We start from the raw sequence: 19,491 nt of genomic DNA, 5'->3' as shown, positions 1-19,491 counted from the left end.
CAAAATTGTAACATTATAATTAGAACATCATTAGAACGTACTGCAAGCCTCAAAATTGTAACGTTATAATTGGGACATCATTAGAACGTACTGCAAGCCTCAAAATTGTAACGCAGTGATTGAAACGTGCGTTAAAAGTGGCGTTCTACCAATCGAACTCGAGAAGCGAGAATCTCAAACTATGGAAAAGTATTTATTAAAGCATCGTGATCATATATGTACCGGAAAGCATATACGGATGCAACTTCAAAATTTAAGAAAAAATAAGCCAAATACAAGTCCATACACTTTTGCTTAGGAATCATAGTTTTTGCATCAGTAAATTTGCATCGTCAAAATGTATTTAATTATTATGATAGAAATCGCATCTCTCTGTTATTAATAAACAAGGCTGTTAACTATAAATTTTTATCACCAGTTAATTTTTTTTAAAGATTTTGGACATATATGCATCTAAGCACACATATCGTATAGAGCATGAACATATAATATTATGGTATTCATCCTGTTAGATTCAAAAAGGTCATCCGAATCACCAACTGATCTTGAAATTTAAAACTTTGTGAATCATATTAAAACAATGGAGCATTTTGATAAGGTGATTACAAAAATAAAATACTGTATTCTATTTATAATTAAAAATTGATTTATCAGGTGATAAGTTACAAAAATAGGTATTATCTTTATAAACGTAAGCATTAGTATTGCAAAAATAATTTTATGACATAATATAGGTTATAAAACAAAACATTAGTAAATTGACACATTTTGATTCTCACCCAATAATGTATTATTATCTGACTGATGCAAATCAAACGATGCAAACAATAGATTAATATCTGGAATGTTTTTCGCAGATACTTTGTGGCACATTTTATAAACTTTATAAAATAAAACAACATTGTTTTTAACCACTTTTTGTGGTGTTTTTAAAAAGTGGTTAAAAACAAAGTTGATTTATTTTATAAAAATAGATTAATAAATAAATAAAAATCTTATGAATCCATTATCTACAACGTAAAAGCAGTTTCGAAACAATCAAAAAAGTATTTTTTTAATAATCGACAGTTTTATACGTCAATTACAGATTTCGCTTATTGAAAATCTGTTTGTCCTTTGTACTCATTCATTTTGCGATAAATTGAAAATAAACCTTATGAAATCTTATGCATGTACTAGTATTTATTATATATATATATATATATATATATATATATATATATATATATATATATATATATATATATATATATATATATATATATTACGAAACTGCTCTATGTTTGCCATTTGTCTCTGCACATCAGTGGGAGGGATACTCATCTCCCCAATATGAAGTAGGTAAATTTCTCTATACATGTTGTTATATGCCTCAGCGTATGAGTGTGTAATACGCAATGTAAGAACTTTATTAAAGGGTCAGCGACAGTGCCCTAAAATGTCTTACCTAGAGTGACTCAGATTGTAATGACACAACAGGAAAGTTCACATATCGCTCACTCCTTTCAAGAACATCATAAATCAAAAAACTTGATTTTTCATGAGATCGTTTTTAAAGTTTAAAAATATAATACAATTTATTAAAAATAAATATCAAGCCACTTATTGAACTTTTTACTGTGCAACAGATCTTTTTAGGTAAAACCTGAATGTTTTTTCTCCATTTCAAAAATGGTTAGTTTATTTAAAAAAGATAATTAAACAAAACCTTTTCTTCAAAATGCAAAAACAACACTTTCTGCCTTGTAGCGGGTAAATATTAAGTTAAAATATGCCGCTTTTGCTGGGATATAGTACATTTTCTGGGCATTCTGAAAACATGCACAACTGAAAATTTACGATTTTTGATATATGACGTTCTTGAAAAGAGTGAGCGATATGGGCCGCTAATATTTCTAAAGACCAATTTCTCTTCATCGTGAGTTTTGTGCATATTGTCAAAAGTAATAAAATGTGAACGAATTTAAAAAATTGGACTAAATTAGCAACCATCGTTATTAATTTAAAGCTTGTAGATAGCAATCACTTCAAGCATTTTTATAAATTCGTCAAAAAAATTATTTTATTTTTCCATTTTTTTTCTTCTCGGTGAAATTGTATTAAATAAATCGAACAAGTTGCTCGCCGCCATCTACAGCTGCAATGCGAGGGCGCGAGACAGCAGCGGTTTTACTATTATGGCAACCCCTATAGCTCGGCTACAGGTACCTTCTGGTACAAAACATTTTAGCACAAGTCAGCAGGTGTGTGTGGATGGAAAAACCGCACAAAGTTTTAGTGCAGGTAAGCAGGAACGCGTAAATGGGCTATTAGAGATGCGAAATGCAATAACCAACATAGGTATAAAAAGATACCGAAAAATATGCAATAAGAAGATAGCCAAAAGTATAAGAGCGCAGTGCGATGGATTCCAAAAACCGAATCAAGTTATGATTTCTACAAAAGTCTAAGACTTTGGGGTTCAATCATTGAACGCTAATCACAAAAATGCTCAAATTTAGTTGTCTATGGGGCATATTTGACTCTTAGCATATTTGACAATTCGACATCAAAAGCTGAAATAAACCGCTAAAAACATATTCTTCTTCTTCTTCTAACCCTTATCCGAACCCAATGGTGCATAGGGCACTGCATCGTATTGACGCAGTCTTATCTTGATCGTTACTTACACGAAGGCAAGGTGATCTTTCTTGCGCTTCAGGGACCAGTCCAGGATAATATTCAATAAATATTAGAGTGTAAAATCACTAATATTTATTTATACCCCTCTCTTGGAATTGAACCCGGGACCTCCAGCACGACAGCTTAACACGCTAACATTTTTTTTTTAATCTCTGAATGTTTTTTAATGGTTATTATAACATAAATGTGGAATTGTTTAATTGGTTTTATTTTTATTTATGTAACTATTTTTTGTTAATGTAATGTAATGTTTATTATTGTTAATGTAACTATTGTTTATTATGTACTTTTTATATGTAAAGCTGTACAATTCCCGAACAAATAAAACAAAACAAACAAATTACACGAATACCATTTCAAATAGATAACAGAATAAGTAATATCTATCCATTATTCACATCTATACGAATGGTTTTCAAATGTTATCAACGTATTCCGATAGCGATGCTTGTCTATTAAATCGTTATTTGGTAATCACACTCGGTAAATATACGTAGAGCAGAAGTCTAGCTGGTAGTTTGTGGTATAAGCGAATAGCAAACATGGGCGGAGGCAGACTGGAAGGCAGAAAGGAAACTACTTTACTTATTACTCCGTCTGCTACACGCTACACGCTACACGGCCGTGTGCGTCACGCGATTATACAATAAAAAGGCGAATAAAGGTCCCGAGGCAGAGCCGTTTCCGACCAAATGGAAAACGACGCCAGCAGACCTCCAGCACCGGCGCTACAGCCAGAGAGCGCTTGTGCACTACACGAATTTTTACCGTCCGGCAGTCCGATTAGCATGATAAAACGGATGATTGGCTTGTGCTTTTGGCTATCTTACTTCGGATCGGTGCGCTTGATCGGTGCGTGATCACGATGCGCGTAAATTCGATCACACTAAACTGTCGTAGTCACTTTTATTAAAAAAAAAAAAAAAAAACGTACTGCCGGACAGTAAAATTCCGTGTAGTGCACAAGCGCTCAGAGGGCGTTTGTCCACTACACGGGATTTCACCGTCCGGCAATCCGGTTTTTTTTCAAATGAAAACGAGTACGACAGTTTTGCATGATCGAATTTACGCGCAACGTGTTCACGCACCGATCAAGAGCACCGATCCGAAGAAATATGGACAAAAGCACATGCCAATCCAAGCCAATCGTCGTTTTGAAACGCTAGCTGACGTGCCGGACGGTAACATTCGTGTAGTGGACAAACGCCCAGAGAGCGCTTGTGCACTACACGTTATTATACTGTCCGGCAGTCCGGTTAGCATGAAAAAACGGATGATTGGCTTGTGCTTTTGTCCGTCTTTCTTCGGATCGGTGCGTGATCACGGTGCGCGTGAACTCGATCACGCTAAACTGTCGTAGTCGTTTTTATTTGAAAAAAAACGGACTGCGGGACAGTAAAATTCCGTGTAGTGCACAAGCGCCCAGACAGTTTAGTTGGGCAGCTTCGCATATCTAAATAAATCCGGTCATGGCGTCAAGGTTTGCCGGCACGAGTCACTTGTTTATAATACCAAATATTCACAATATTTATATATTTTTTCATCCATAGAAAGCTGGTTTCACGGTTCCGAGAAGTGTTGTAACGTAAATCGCAAACGTGTTATGAAAACAATCTCTAAAAAAAGTAAATACCCGAAAACAACTACAAGCTAATAAATAAACTAAATGCAAAATACACAAAAGCACAATCCAACGAGTCAATGCATTCATTATAAACAAAACTGCGACTCATTTAAATAAAAATATCGAAACAAAATATATTTTTCATGAATTGAATTGGTATTATTTGTATTGGCTTTAAGTTTTGTACTTAAATTTCTCAGTGAAACAGCATTTTATTTTATATAATAGAACAACTATATAGTTCTTCTCCGCTTTTATTTTATCGGGTTTCGTTATTACCAACATTATCTGATGTTGTCGATCAGTCAGATGATGAAACCCGATCACTGGTCAAATAAAATAAAAGTGAAAAAAGTAGAGTGTTTTATTATATTATTTGTATTGTTTTGTATATCCACTCATGACTTTGTATATCAAGCGAAAGACTGATTGCTTTCATATGATTCACGATCAATTTAACATTGCATCAATTTGATCCAGTGTCCTGTGCACCTTTGGGTGCGGATGGGGGGTACGAAGAAGGATGATTTTATATTGTATCAATTAATAAATAATATAATGACATGAACAACCTTGCTGTATTAATTCTATGTGAAAAACCTGTGTAATAAATCATTGAGATGCATATTGTTTATACACAAGGCCATGTGAGACGTAAAAATGTCTTTTAGAGTTTATCACCATCCGAAGTTCTATGAACTTAGAAATATTGTTTGATCACTTTGTGAAATAAAAATGGTTAATACTTATAAAATATCGCTCACTCCTTTCAAGAACGTCATAAATCCAAAAATCTGGATTTTTCAGGAGAACGTTTCTAAAGTTTAAAAATATAATACAATGTATTTAAAAAAATTATCAAGCCACTTATTGAACTTTTTACTGTGCAACAGATCTTTTTAGGTAAAACCTGAAGGTTTTTTCTCCATTTGAAAAATATTTAGTATATTTTGAAAAATAATTAAACAATACTTTTTCTTCAAAATGCAAAAATAACACATTCTGCCCTGCAGCGGGTAAATATTAAGTTAAAAATTTGCCTCTTTTGCTGGGATATAGTACATTTTCTGGGCATTCCGAAAACATGCACAACTCAAAATTGACGATTTTTTTTTATTTATGACGTTCTTGAAAGGAGTGAGCGATATAGAACGCAATTATTACTAACGTAAAATTCTTTACAAGCGCTCGAGGGTAAACACAAAAAGAATAACCCTTCCTTGTATATTTTTCAATAGAGGGGAGAAACGTATTCATTTCAAGATTTGAAATTTGAATACCGTCTCATTATCCATTAACAAAAGGTAATGCAAACAAGACGGGCGGATTTTGTTGGAACGAAATATCCAGAAAACACAAACATCGAAATTTTCTCCAATTACCAGGGGAGATTTTTTCCCTCATCTAAAATTGTTACTACGCGGAATGAATTGGATTTACAAAATTAAATTAAATTAAATTAAATTAATTAGATATTAAATTAATTTAAGTTTTAATTAGTAAATACCACTATATCTTAAAATCTACTGTAACACGTGTTTCGATACATTCCGCATCATTTTCAAACACCGTATGTGAAGCTAATTCAAAAATTTTGAGTTGTGTCCTTGGGACGCTGAATGTTGAAGAGGGGGTAGAAGCTGTTTCTATTTTTTATTTTATTTATTTATTTATTATTTATTATTTGTATTTCAAGTCATATACTCAACATTTTTAACAATAGAAATTCATAAAAATATAAATAATAATACACCCATAATTAACAATATGACAATGACTAAAGCCTCCCCCCTATTGTCTATGTTCCCACTGATACAAAAGCGGCAGAGTCAGGGCGTTTGTCCACTACACGGGATTTCACCGTCCGGCAGTCCGGTTTTGAAAAATGAAAACGACTACGACAGTTTAGCGTGATCGAATTTACGCGCAACGTATTCACGCACCGATCTGAAGAAATATGGAGAAAGGCACAAGCCAATCCAAGTGTGATTTGGTAAAATTCCGTGTGATTCCGGGTAGTGGACAAGCGCCCTCAGGAGTCGAAATAATCGGTGGGTATGTAAGAGGAGATGAATGAATGCAGAATAAAAGATAAGATAGAGTGGTGTGGCTTTCTAGTCTCTCTGCCTAACCTGCGGTGAAGCGGCATGATCGTTCTTTAGGCTTTATTGAGCGGAATGGATATCGCAGAAGTATGATTGGTATTGCGTATCAATTCAGTATCGGAGATGGTCAAGGTGAGACGTCAGTGGATCGAAAGCAATGAACAGGAAACCATACGCCATAATGTGACGGTACCCATTGACCGACCGACAGTACCGCATTGTGTAACTCGACAACCTTACACTGGACTACAAGTGGGAGAGGCTTCATAGTCCCATACTCTGATTTCATGGCTTTAATTTCCTTTGCCCTATTGTGATTCGCAGCATTTGTGCCGCAATTTGCAAAAAAAACATGTAATCAGCGATTTAAAACACGTACTTTTGGTCATTAAATGATAACTAAAAAAGCAAACGATTTTTTTTATTTATACTAATGTGTAAAGGCAAGTAGCCGTAACTCAAGTTGCGGTTGTTTAGCGTAACACGGCTCAAAGCATTCTTATAACTGGCCTCTATTATATACAATCACAGATTTTTCTCTACCTCTTTCCGTTACCTCGGTATATAACAAATATCTCAATATTCATTATCCAAGTAGCCGCAAAATTTGATACATGGTTTGGCATTTCAAGTTAACTTTAAACTCGTTAATCTCAAAACTACTGTTTTTGACATTGAATTTCGTCATTTTCATAGACTAAGTCAATACGTTAAGATCAGTTTAGGCCAAATATATTTTTTTTGCATTGATCCCGGGTTGGGTACGCGCACCTGGAGGATTTAATTAGAAATTTTCCAATTCTTCCATTATTACTATATTTATCATTTTTTTGACACGTTTGATTTATTTCACTTATTTAAAAATCGTTAGCTTTTATAGAAAAAAATCCTCGGTAGATTTAATAGAAGTCAGAGTTATTGAAATTAATACAGATCATTTCAATAATTGGGTGTATTATATCCTAGTCGTACAGGAGAATGTGACCAACTAACTAAACGTAAAATGTTCAGGAGGGCCATTTATGTCACTTTTGCTTGGCAAGAAAATAAATATCAATGCATTAAGTCATTTTTAATAAGTCAATATATATCATCCTTCCAAGCTTAAAATCCTTTTGTATTTTTTTCAGGGCAATATTAAGCTAGCAATATATCAAACAGTGAATGATCACGTTTTTGTAAGAAATGCACTTGGTCACATTCTCATGTATGACTACGATATGGCAGACCTTACGATTCGGGATACAAAATTAACAAAACCAGAAAGAATTTAAAATTCGCTACTTTGAATCATTAAATTAAAACTCTAAGTTGTTGGTTCGTGTATTAAAAATAAATATTCATAATCATAGGGAAATTTTGATCGTTTTTATGACGTAATAATTTGAGAAGCGGAATATGTACTAAACTGTAAATGGGGCTATTTTCAGCAAGGTCGCCCCGCTGAAGCGAAATCGGCCCTGAGACTTTTTTAATATAATACCAAACGAATTAATTCCCCACATACCACGCGTATTTCTTGGGGAAAATGTGGCCTAGTTAAAATACCAGAAAAGTAATAATAATAATAAATTTGAATAATTTATATAGCGCACTTTTTCGAAAAATACTACCTCAAGGGCGCTTCACTGTGATTGAATTTTGAAAAAAGGAGATAGTGGAAATGATTTATAGCAAACAGATAACATTACAATTTATATTTGAAGCACTAACTTTGTGATTTTACATTTTATAATTAAAATGTAAAGTTATTTTAAAATCTTAGTAAATATTTTATTATAACTTAATAATAATGTCTGCCGGTTTCGAAGCTAACCGCTTCTTTATGAAGACTTAATAAACTCAAGTATTCATCAGTCTTGATAAAGAATCGGTTAGCTTCGAAACCGGTAGACATTATAATTAAGTTATAATAAAATATTTATAGTAATTTTAAAACAAAGTTAAATTTTAAATAACGTTAATAAAGTACAAGTATTGTCCGCCTCTGTAGTGTAATGGTCAGCACGCTCGGCTACCGTACTGGAGGTCTCGGGTTCGATTTCCAGAGGGGGGGGGTCAAATAAGTAATTTTTCACTCTAATGTTTATTCAGTATTACCCTGGACTGGTACCTAAAGCGGAGGGCTGATCACCTTTAATTCATGTGTTAACAATTAAGATAATACTGCGTTTATATGATGCAGTGCCCTATGCACTATTGGTGTGGGGATAATGGTTTGAAGAAGAAGAAGATTATATAACTTACTTTATCCCAATTTTTATTTTAAATTATCATTAGCATTTATCTCTGCATACGCACCTAACGTTCTTGTAAAATGGCACTGAAAACATCATTAATTCGGCAATCATTCATTTTGTGACAGTTGACGAACATACCGGTTATTTTCACAAATTTTAGATGAATTCGGCGATAAATGGAGATTAACAAAATGCGCATTTCGTCAACTTATATCAAGACGCGGATCAAGGTAACGATCCGCTGATATCACAAGTCTGACAAATTTTAATCAATACGAAAGTTCTCAATTGCGTCAAGTTTCTGATAAATATTTATCTGAAACGTCAATCAATTCCGTTCGACCTTTCAAATACGTTGATTTGTTTTAAAGAAAAAGTTTAAACATATATCGCACACTCCTTTCAACAACGTCATATATAAAAAAACTTGGTTTTTCAAGAGATCGTTTTTAAAGTTAAAAAATATAATACAATGTCTTAAAAATAGATCAAGCCACTTATTGAACTTTTTACCGTGCAAGAGATATTTTTAGGTAAAACCTGAATGTTTTTTCTCCATTTGAAAAATATTCAATATATTTTAAAAAAAAATTAAACAATACATATACTTCAAAATGCAAAAACAACACTTTCTACCCTGTAGAGGGTAAATATTAAGTTGAAAATATGGCGCTTTTGCTGGGATATAGTACATTTTCTGGGCATTCCAAAAACAACTGAAAATTGACGATTTTTTATATATGACGTTGTTGAAAGGAATGAGCGATATACATATATGTATTGTACAAATATTTTTATATATATTTTTAACTCCTTACCTTTCAATAGCTCTTTTCTCTTCAAACCCATATAATTATTTCGAATAAAAACTTACTTTTTCAGTGCAAAAACGGTGTTTTAAGAAAAAAATCAATTACGTATAATGTTACCTGGATTTAGAGAAAATAAAGTTGCGACTTAACGAATGTTGGGCCTTAATAGTAGCAAGGGGCAGACAAAAGCTATTTAGGAGATATTAGTATGCGGTAGGCAGAGACTGGTGTCCTTTAATAACACTTAGATAACACTACGTACTATGTACCAGTGGGTACGATTGTCATCATTTTACAGGATAGGTGTCATGGTCACGCGCGGTGCACTGCATATACCCTTTGCCGTGGACAAATGTGCTTAAAGCACTCGACTGAAAATGTATGGCTAATTGGATCACAACCGCTACATTGTTTGTATAAAATGTTTCTGAAAACATTTTCAGTGAAATATTTTACAGGTATAAATGTATTCTAATATTAAGAAGTCTAAGCCAAGGATGCCTGTAACTGGTCTATCGCAAAGCGATCCGATTGTAAAAACTATCGTATCGAGTTCGGAAAAAAATATTAAGGAAATTATTGGAAATGACATGTACTAATGAGTTGTTACATTTTTATGAAGCGTTATAAAAATGAGCGAGGGGGATAAAACCGTTTACTGTTTTTGACAGAGTATTGAATTTTATGCCCTTCTATACTCGCATAATTATCTGCAGATTGTCAACGATACAACATGTGAAAAATAAAAAAAATAATATGTATATATATATATATATATATATATATATATATATATATATATATATATATATATATATAGATAAATATATATATATATATATATATATATATATATATATATATATATATATATATATATATATATATATATATATATATATAGATATATATATATACATTGAATTGTTTTGTAAGGACACATTTCGTGATATTTGGCATTTAAAATGACGTTTTTAAAATTTCAGTGAAAAAATTGGTTCAATAAAAAAAGATTCGTACTACACTTTTAAATAATATGATTTTTCACGAATCAATCGTAAAAAATCTTAATTTTGAAAAGTGGCTCCCATAGCAAGAAAAGGTTGGGCACCCATAGTCTATGATGTACTCAAGTTGTGCGATATAAAAAAAACAGAAAGTAGGCATTTTATCACAGCTCAAAGTATGAAAGCAGTGTAAGTTTTATTGAAGGATACATAATAGGGAGTTTTGCCTTTTCAAAAAAAGGGCTCATAAAAGGTCCTTTTCAATAAAGCCCTGTCCTGTCGTATTTACAACACAAAGTATTACACAACACGCTGTACAAACAGCCGTAACTAGGTCGTTGGGCTGATCCCCATTACACGCTGTAAACTGAGTGAATTTTTATGATCCAGAAATTGAGAAGACGGGCCTTTCGCAACACTCGGCCCGGAAGAGGTCGCCACGTGACGTACGTAATCTCGGGAAGTATAAACACATCCTTATTAGACCTACCATAATTAGTGTGGTCCATCGTATATGGTACAAGACGCGCGACTCGGTGACGAACGCTACCAGCATCAGCATCCCTGTCACGCTAAGCTGTTAAAAAAGTGACAGTGCCGATACTGGCTGATTGGAATAAAAAATAGTACTAACTAGCTTCATATTTAATTGATGTAATATACTAAGGAATCAAGAAGTAAGGGAGAAGCCAAAGAGGAGCCCCCTCTCCTAACCCTTATCCACATCCAATGGTGCATAGGGCACTGCATAGTGTTGACGCAGTGTTATCTTGATCGTTAATCACATGTTGATCACTCCTGCGCTTCAGGGACCAGTCCAGAGTTATATTAAATAAATATTAGAGTGTTAAATCACGAATATTTACTTTCAACCCTCCCCCTGGGAATCGAACCCAGGACCTCCAGCACGGTAGCTTACCACGCTAACCATTACACCACGGAGGCCTAAGAGGAAGAATGGACCAAAATATGTAGTATAGTCAGCGTCGAAGGTCTGTTGCTTTTTGCTGGAGATAATTTTCATAAAATGATCTCAATATTATGTAATTGGAATATCAATATAGAATTGAGATGCCAAGTCTCTTGTAAAATGATAAAAAATAGAGCCCATGGAAATGTGGCTTTATTTAAAATGAGAAATAGAAATTACTCATCGCGAATATTATATGTGTATATGACTTATGTATTTTGTGATGTCGCGTATATCGGTAGTGTAAAGACAAAGGGATATATCTGTCTCAGACCAAATTGTACAGGAGAGCAAAAACAAACTTGTGAAATTAAATAACTCATTTGTTTTATGTATTTTTATATGTACATATCTTAATAAAACTAAATAATATTGCAACTACAGTTATATCCTTTTGCCAGATTATGGAATATACTATTTTAGACATTTTGTAGAGCAAACTTAGAAAATGAAAAATTTGACAGATATACCGCTTTGCCATTACACTATCGACATATTAAATGGACCGAACGACGAATGAAGAGGTACATACTAGGCTACTTGGTAGTCGGGAAAACTCGCCAATTAGTGACCTATACTGTACGAAGGAAATTTGAGTACCTGAGATACGCCAATGAGACTTAACCGGTAGCAACTCAACTTTTCCAAAATGATGAGGAAAGCAATAGATTGAAAAGGCATAGGCTGAAAGGAGGTTCTGGGTCCTTAACATTAGGGAGTGGACGGGAATTCAATCTCTGCCCTAGCGAGGAATCATTCATGATATTCCAGTATGGCGGACAACCTTCAGTAACTGGATTATCACCAGAATGATAAGCTGTTACATTTTTTTAAAGAAGAAAAAAAATCACTTATTTATTGGCAAGTTTCACCTACAACAATATTAAAATGATTGTCCCTCGTAAAACAAAAATGAGCAGTGTGCAATAAACGTCAATATAAAATAATCAGTAGTTGATTGGGTAAATCCTATTGACGATATGAATTTACAAAGAATTAAAGGCTAAATTGATAATAAAATGCGTAGGTAATATTTTCGGATCTTACGATACTTAAATTTAAAGTTTCTTATCTCCCAAGCAATTACGTGTGAGGAGAGATTAATAATTTTGATAAGCTGAAAATTTATTATTGACGCATGCCAATTCTTTACACCGACAAGATATTGAATATATTTGTTATAAAACCTCATGTCATTCACTCTCCACAATTTCACTGATGTGGAGCCGAGAATTTTAAAAAAAATGCTGTGAAAGTGTCTTTTTCGTTAACACTTCACTCAGAAATTTCTTCCATCGGCGAAAAAAACGGTCATGAGATATTTTGCTATCGTGAATTATAAAATTTTCGACAATATTTTTTAAACCGGTGAACGGGTCCGCGTTGGTGAACGAAATTCACTCAAATTAGGATCCGGTTACTCAAATAATGTAAATGAACGGGTGATTAAGATCTGGTTGTTCGCGGACTACCCACGTCTAATTACCGCATAATTAAGTCTGCCCGTAGGTACACCAACAAAAACAAGTACCTAATCTTGAACGAACACTCTTGATTGAGTTTGATGTAAGGCTAAAACCAAATCTCAAACGTGTATCACGTTAGTTTATTGTGGATCAATTGGTGACGACCGCGTGACATAACATCATCTTTCTGTGAATACTTGACTAGCGACAAGTAGGGTCATTAGCCTGACTCTTCATTATCAGGTATTCGTACCTACGCTCATACATTATGTATGGATGAGTTGAAACTCGAATGGCGTCAAGGACATTTCATCTTTGGACGTACAAATTTCAATAATAAAAAATAACTATGTTTGCAAGTTTTATGTTTTCAACAGTTGTTTTAAGTGGGTTTTTTTTTTCAACAACCGCAATTTTAGTTATTTCTCAGTTGAATCTACCATCTGTATATTAAATAAGATAATGTAAACTGCTTTCCTATTTGTACTATGGGTAAGAATTTTCTGGAATTGACTTTCGAGAAAAAAATACAAAGTAAAATAATGAAAAATTTTCTCATCAAAGATGAAGAAGAATATGGAAGTTTGGGCATTTACGGGGCTAACGACCGTCATAGGCTGGTTTAAGTGATCACTTTACACACGTGTAACATTCACCAATTATTGACAACCACACTACTCAAATTCTTGGAAGTTTTATATATATGAACCAATTTAGAACTTCACTAGAGACATCCATTGGCGAGATGAAAAGAAGCTTTTTATTGAGCAGAAACTTTTACATTAGTGTGTGAGGTCCGAATCCTGGATTATAATCACACACATGAGAAACGCCAGAAAATATCATTTTCATTTTTATTATTTGAGCTTATAATTAGACCAGTTTATTTATTTACAACATTTTGAGTGTGTCCAAATACTTGTTAAAAAATCTGGATTATTTTTCATATTTGTATTTGGACACACTCAAAATGTTGTAAAAATTATACATTTCTACTTTCCATAATATGGTGAACAAAATAAAATCTATCGTGCGAAAGTTTTCAGAAAAATCAATAAAACTCGATAAGTGTGTACACATCCAGACGGGAATCGAATTCAGAATACCAGTTCAGATTTGTCAACAATATTCACAAATAATCAAATTTGCTTATTTTATTAAGAAAATTAGAAATACATTTTTTGTATAAATCTATTTTTTTCGCCTTTACAATATCCACTAAATTTAAAATGGACCATAAACATTTTTTTGCATAAATTCAAGTACGAAAAGGTCAATGTAAATCGTTTTTCAAATGCAGATACGCTTACGATAATTATTAACGTACGTGTCAAGTTTTTCTAACATGGTTAGTTTTTTTATCCTATATTTTAATCGTCGAAAAGGCCTTCTCAGAAAATTGACACGTGATTGATGCAAATATCGAGAAGGCACTTATTAGTTATGCTAATTTATTGCCGTGTCGTTCATTATACGAGAAACAATTTTACAGTCTACTAAATACACTGTATTAAATCAAGATTTCTGATTTCGTTTGCTCTAAGTTAAAGAAATATCAATGGAAAAAATATATATTTTGTGAAATATCTTCAAAAAAAATTAACGTCTACCGCAAAATTTAAAAAGGATAAATTAAGTTAAAAATATAAATTAAAAAAAAAAACTTATGTTTTTATTTATTCCACTATTTCGTAAAAATCTATTGTGACAGGTGTTTCAATGCATTCCGCATAATTATCAAACACCGTATGAAAATGATGCTGAATGCATCAAAACACGTTTCATAGAATATTTTAATGAATAGTGGTATTTACTAAATAAAATTTAAATTAAAAGTGGATAGACTTTACCATAAAGTGACTGCCGAATCAATTCATAAAAAACTTGCAGTTGAGATATTATTTCATTAATTTAAAATTTAGAACTGACTTCATATGCGGTGTTTGAAAATGATGCGGAATCTATCGAAATACGTGTCACAATAGATTTTAAGAAATAGTGGTATTTCCCAAGTAAAACTGAAATTAAAAACGACATATCCTCTACTAACATATTTTTTGGGACGTTTAATAGTCGATATTCAAGCCTTGAAAAGCTTGGCTTTTCAGTACGACAGAATCGGTATGGACGCTGCACCGTTTTCAGCGGGAAAATATGCGTTTTGTTCGGGAAGGGGCGGTTTCCAGCCAAGATAAAATCGTGACAGCCGGCGGCGGCAGATGGCGGCAGGGTCGCGGGCAGCAAAATGTGCCGCTGTACCCCGCGCTCCTAATGCGGATGCTCTCAATTGAAATTGCGGTCGGGATATTAGAGAGCGCTAAACGCTATGCAAGGCTAAACAATGGCAGCTCCCCTCACCCCGTGCCCGAAGACGGCAGATCTGTGTCAGCAGAGCGATATGGACCGATCCTCGTCTTCGACAAAATGCATGAAGGTAGGTTCTTTCGGCTCAAAAGCACCATCTATAGATTTGACAGTGAAGATTATCTTGTCAGTTTTTCACCAAGTGGCATTTCAAATGGACATAAACGTACCAATTTCTCACACAATCTGTTTATTGAAAATCAAATATCATATCAAACCCTTATTGATGCATAGGACCTGCATCATATAAACACAGTTTTATCTTGGTCGTTAAAACATGAAGGCAAGGTGATCGGCCCTCCGCTTCAGGTACCAGTCCAGGGTAATATTAAATAAATATTAGAGTGAAAAAATCACTTATGTTTATTTGACCCACCCTTGGGAATCAAACTCGGGATCTCCAGAACAGTAGCCGAGCGAGCTGACCATTACACTACGGAGACGGACAAAATCAAACCTTACCCAAAATTTAACGCACTTTTTTTAATTGCAAAATAAAATACAAAATTTTTGGCATTATTCAGTAATGCTGTTAAAATTTCATCTTCCAACGAAGTCCGTGCAAAAAAAGGATTAACCCGATTCTCAATTCCTGTATACTACCCTCATGCAGTTTAAACCATTCCATTAAATTACTAGCACTCAAAACCCTCGAGTCAAAACACTTAAAGTGTAGCCGCTTTCGTTTAAACAAGATTTTTAACGATGGTTTATTATGGTTGGTTGGAAGATATTGCTTCTTAGAAATAAGTTCGCCAATGTTCATGTATTATTTTGCAATATTTAATCAACTGTCCCTGGTTTATAATTTCGTTGATCGTAGATTTATCTCACTTCACTCATGATAAGCCCTTTTTTCATTAAATTTCATGAATGCAAAAAAAATAATTATTTAATACTAAATATTGCTTTCAAAAGAATTCATTTAGAATTATTTATTTACCCTTTGTCGATTCCGGACCAATATTTTATTAAAAATATATATATTCTCTCAATACATCGAACATTGACAGCCATCAGAAAAGATATGGCAGGACTAGGTTGCATTTTAAAGACTTTCATTATTTTAAAAATCAGTCCTTAAACACAATTTAGGAATATAAGTATATGTAGCACAGTGAATAACATATATGACTACCTTCATCAAAAACATATTTAAGAACACCTGACGCATACAGACAAGCCTGAATATAATGAAATAAAATATACTTCTAGCAAATCTGAATCAATTGTCCTGGCCACCCATAATTTATATAACCAATAAACAATAAATCAGTAAAACAATACAATAGCTCTCTGAATTGCTGGGTATTTATACAAAATAGGTTTGTCAAAAGGTTAGACATATTAAGGAAAGACAAAATCATTTGTAGTTATGTAGTAATGAAAAGATTTGGTGTCATTAACATTACAAACAATACAAATATTTTTAAAAATCATAAAACTTTTGTTTACCCAAGTGCAAGGCCACACTTTTCAAATATATCACTGTGTTCTTTTACCGCTGGTAACATTTTCATTCCTTGTCTAAAAGTTCCTCAGCTCATAATAGTAAAATATTTATTTATTAGAATAATAAAAATAATAATAATAATAAACACGAAAATATCAAATATAACACAAGTTCAATTAAGTACTTTTTAACATTACTGGCTAAATAATGTTAAACCCTTATGCTCCTGTCACCAATGTATGGTAACATTATATAATGCAAACTTTTCCATTAAAACATGGCAGCATAGCAACTCATCCCATACATTGTATCATAAAAAGATTATCCTAGCAACAGAATGTCACTTTACTTAACCGAAAATGTTGGTAACTTTCACATACAAATAATTTCTTAATCTTTTAAAGTTTTTGTAATGATTCTGAATATGCAAGGGAAAAAAGTTCTGGAAGTAATGCATACCTTAGGTAAAGATTTTCTTTAATTTCCTAGCCAGGACATGTCCAGGAGTCATGAACAATCATGACTGTACTGATAATACTAGGAGAAATAGTCACCTTGCATAGTTTAACATTCCAGTAACATCATAACCTCAAATTCCAAGATCTTTCGTAATTAGGTTTTAGTGGTTTCGTTCAAACATATAAATAGAAATTAACCAGTAACAATAAATCGAGTCACAGGTCGCCAATCAAAGACCCTTTTAAAGCAGCCATTTACACATATCTAATTAATTAGGATATTAAATAAGATACATAAAACAATCGTTTAGGTAATCCCATGATATACGTTTATTAATGTCTATATTTAATTTCATCGGATAAAAATCATTATTTGTAGTGTACTTTGAGTATTGACGTATAATAAATTTCATATGCTAGTTGAACTATGTCCAATTTAAAATAAAAGTCAATTTATATTGGTGTATGCTGACACATAAACAATAATACGAAAATAAAACGTCACTCTGTAAGTTAAATCATTTTTGACAATTAGCGTAAAATTTGACATTACTAAAAACACTTGTCAATAGGTGAAACCCTAGATAAATGTGAGAAATTTATTTAGTATGATATATATTATAACACACATTTGCACACATAAAAGCCGCAACCATAAAAAAACACAAATAACAGGTGTAAAATTGGAATTACACCGAAAAGGGCGTTACCCCTACAAAATTTCGGCGGTTATGTACCGCTCCGACCATGTAAATGATCGTATTAAAAAATATTTTTAAAATAACCTAAAATCAGACTGCTGATAAATTATCTTATCTGTACATAAAACTAACAAAACACAACCAAAATACGATATGTTTATCAATTTCTTACCTCAGACGAATCCTTCGACGCCATGTTTCAACACCAATTCAACACCTTGAGTCACTGAGTGTTGCCTGAACACCTTTGTTTATTTCGTTTGAAAAAAGCATACCTATCTAGGTAGGTTGGTACTCCTCTATTATTGAGCATACATATTTTCTATCTGTAGACAGGTATTTACGATTTTTTTAAGATATGACAGATTCTTCTATTATTCTTATATGAATACGGTGACATGAGAAATAAGCCATTTTGGAAGTTTAGTTCATATTAAAATAGAAGGTTTTTTTTATAATTTTTTATGTAAAAATTGATAATACTTGGTTTGAAATTAGAAAATTCATTTTTTTTCGAATACTTAAATTTGAGAAGGCTAGTAGACCATATTTAAATCTGTGTATAAGAAAAAATTGAGTCGTCTTTCTGTTCCACTGGGCCCTCATGTTTGGAAAATGTCACAAAATATTTTCCTCGGGTCTCTCATTAATCTTTTACATTAGTAAGCAATAAGTTTAATTTCAATACACCGGTACACTGGTGTATGGATTTTATATTACATTCATACTTATTATTTTATTGCATTGACGTCATCAGAATACAAGAGGAGGCACGCCGCGAACCTGATTGTATATCACATGGTAATAACTCTTCAACGGGAGTACGTTTTATGTAAATATGCAATTGCGTGAATCGATCCTTAGGCTTCATCCTTCCTACATAACCTAATTTGAGTTAGTCATCGATCTGTCTAATGACCAAACTATAAATAAAGCTAAAAGTTCTATTCGTGAAATATAATATGCTATCCATTATTTTTAAACTACTACTTTTATTTTTAACACTAATTAATATTTTTATTTTTTTAATGATTCTATCAATTTAACTATAATTATTATTATTTCTTTTATTTCAAAACTATCACTAGTAACTTTTTTATTGGATATTGATTTTTACACATATCTGCAAAAATATTAATTTCACTATTGTTTCTTATCTCATACCTTTACAGAGTCCATCTTTGTTTCAGATAAAAGAGGAAAATAAATTAGCTGGTCATTCTACTATCGATTTATTGGATGACAATACCAAAGAAATTTCTGTGCATATTTTATGATTATATTATACAGCCGTCTTAAATTCGTAACTTGTAGCACACATTAAGCGTGGTAAGTTTATTCAATTTACATGCTGAATAGTGCTGGTATAGCATCAACAGCAAAGATAGAAAAATCGTAATGAACTATATATATGCAAGGGCGATAAATACATTGTATTTACGTGCTTTGTAGAACTAAGAGGTAATACCCCATCATCCATCACAATCGATGTGCATCAATGAGCATGATAAAAGCCATGAATTTCCTATGAAATTTCTGCTACATAAGTTGTGTTGAGTTGTGTATACAAACGAGATATTTCCCGAGAAAGAGCTTTTGTAGTTCGTGT

General features: G+C 32.8%; 1 protein-coding gene across 4 annotated transcripts in view; it reads right to left on the bottom strand.

Moving 5' to 3' along the window:
• Positions 1-18,107, bottom strand: part of LOC148312085 (sodium/potassium-transporting ATPase subunit alpha) — a 106,930-nt gene extending 88,823 nt beyond the window's left edge. For all 4 annotated transcript variants that reach the window (XM_088277877.1, XM_088277874.1, XM_088277876.1 and 1 more), the window contains exon 1: positions 18,055-18,107. In XM_088277877.1, coding sequence (XP_088134003.1) covers positions 18,055-18,078 — 24 coding nt within the window. In that variant the 5' untranslated portion in view covers positions 18,079-18,107. The remainder of the gene's footprint in view (positions 1-18,054) is intronic.
• Between the last annotated feature and the right edge of the window lie 1,384 nt (positions 18,108-19,491).

The sequence above is a fragment of the Brachycentrus maculatus genome, unplaced genomic scaffold (genome assembly GCF_059751285.1).
Source record: "Brachycentrus maculatus isolate JH-2025_06_01 unplaced genomic scaffold, ASM5975128v1 h1tg000050l, whole genome shotgun sequence".
NCBI classification, from domain to species: Eukaryota; Metazoa; Arthropoda; class Insecta; order Trichoptera; family Brachycentridae; genus Brachycentrus; species Brachycentrus maculatus.
The sequence above is the reverse complement of the archived record's forward strand: the minus strand, read 5'-3'. Positions and strand labels throughout refer to the sequence as shown.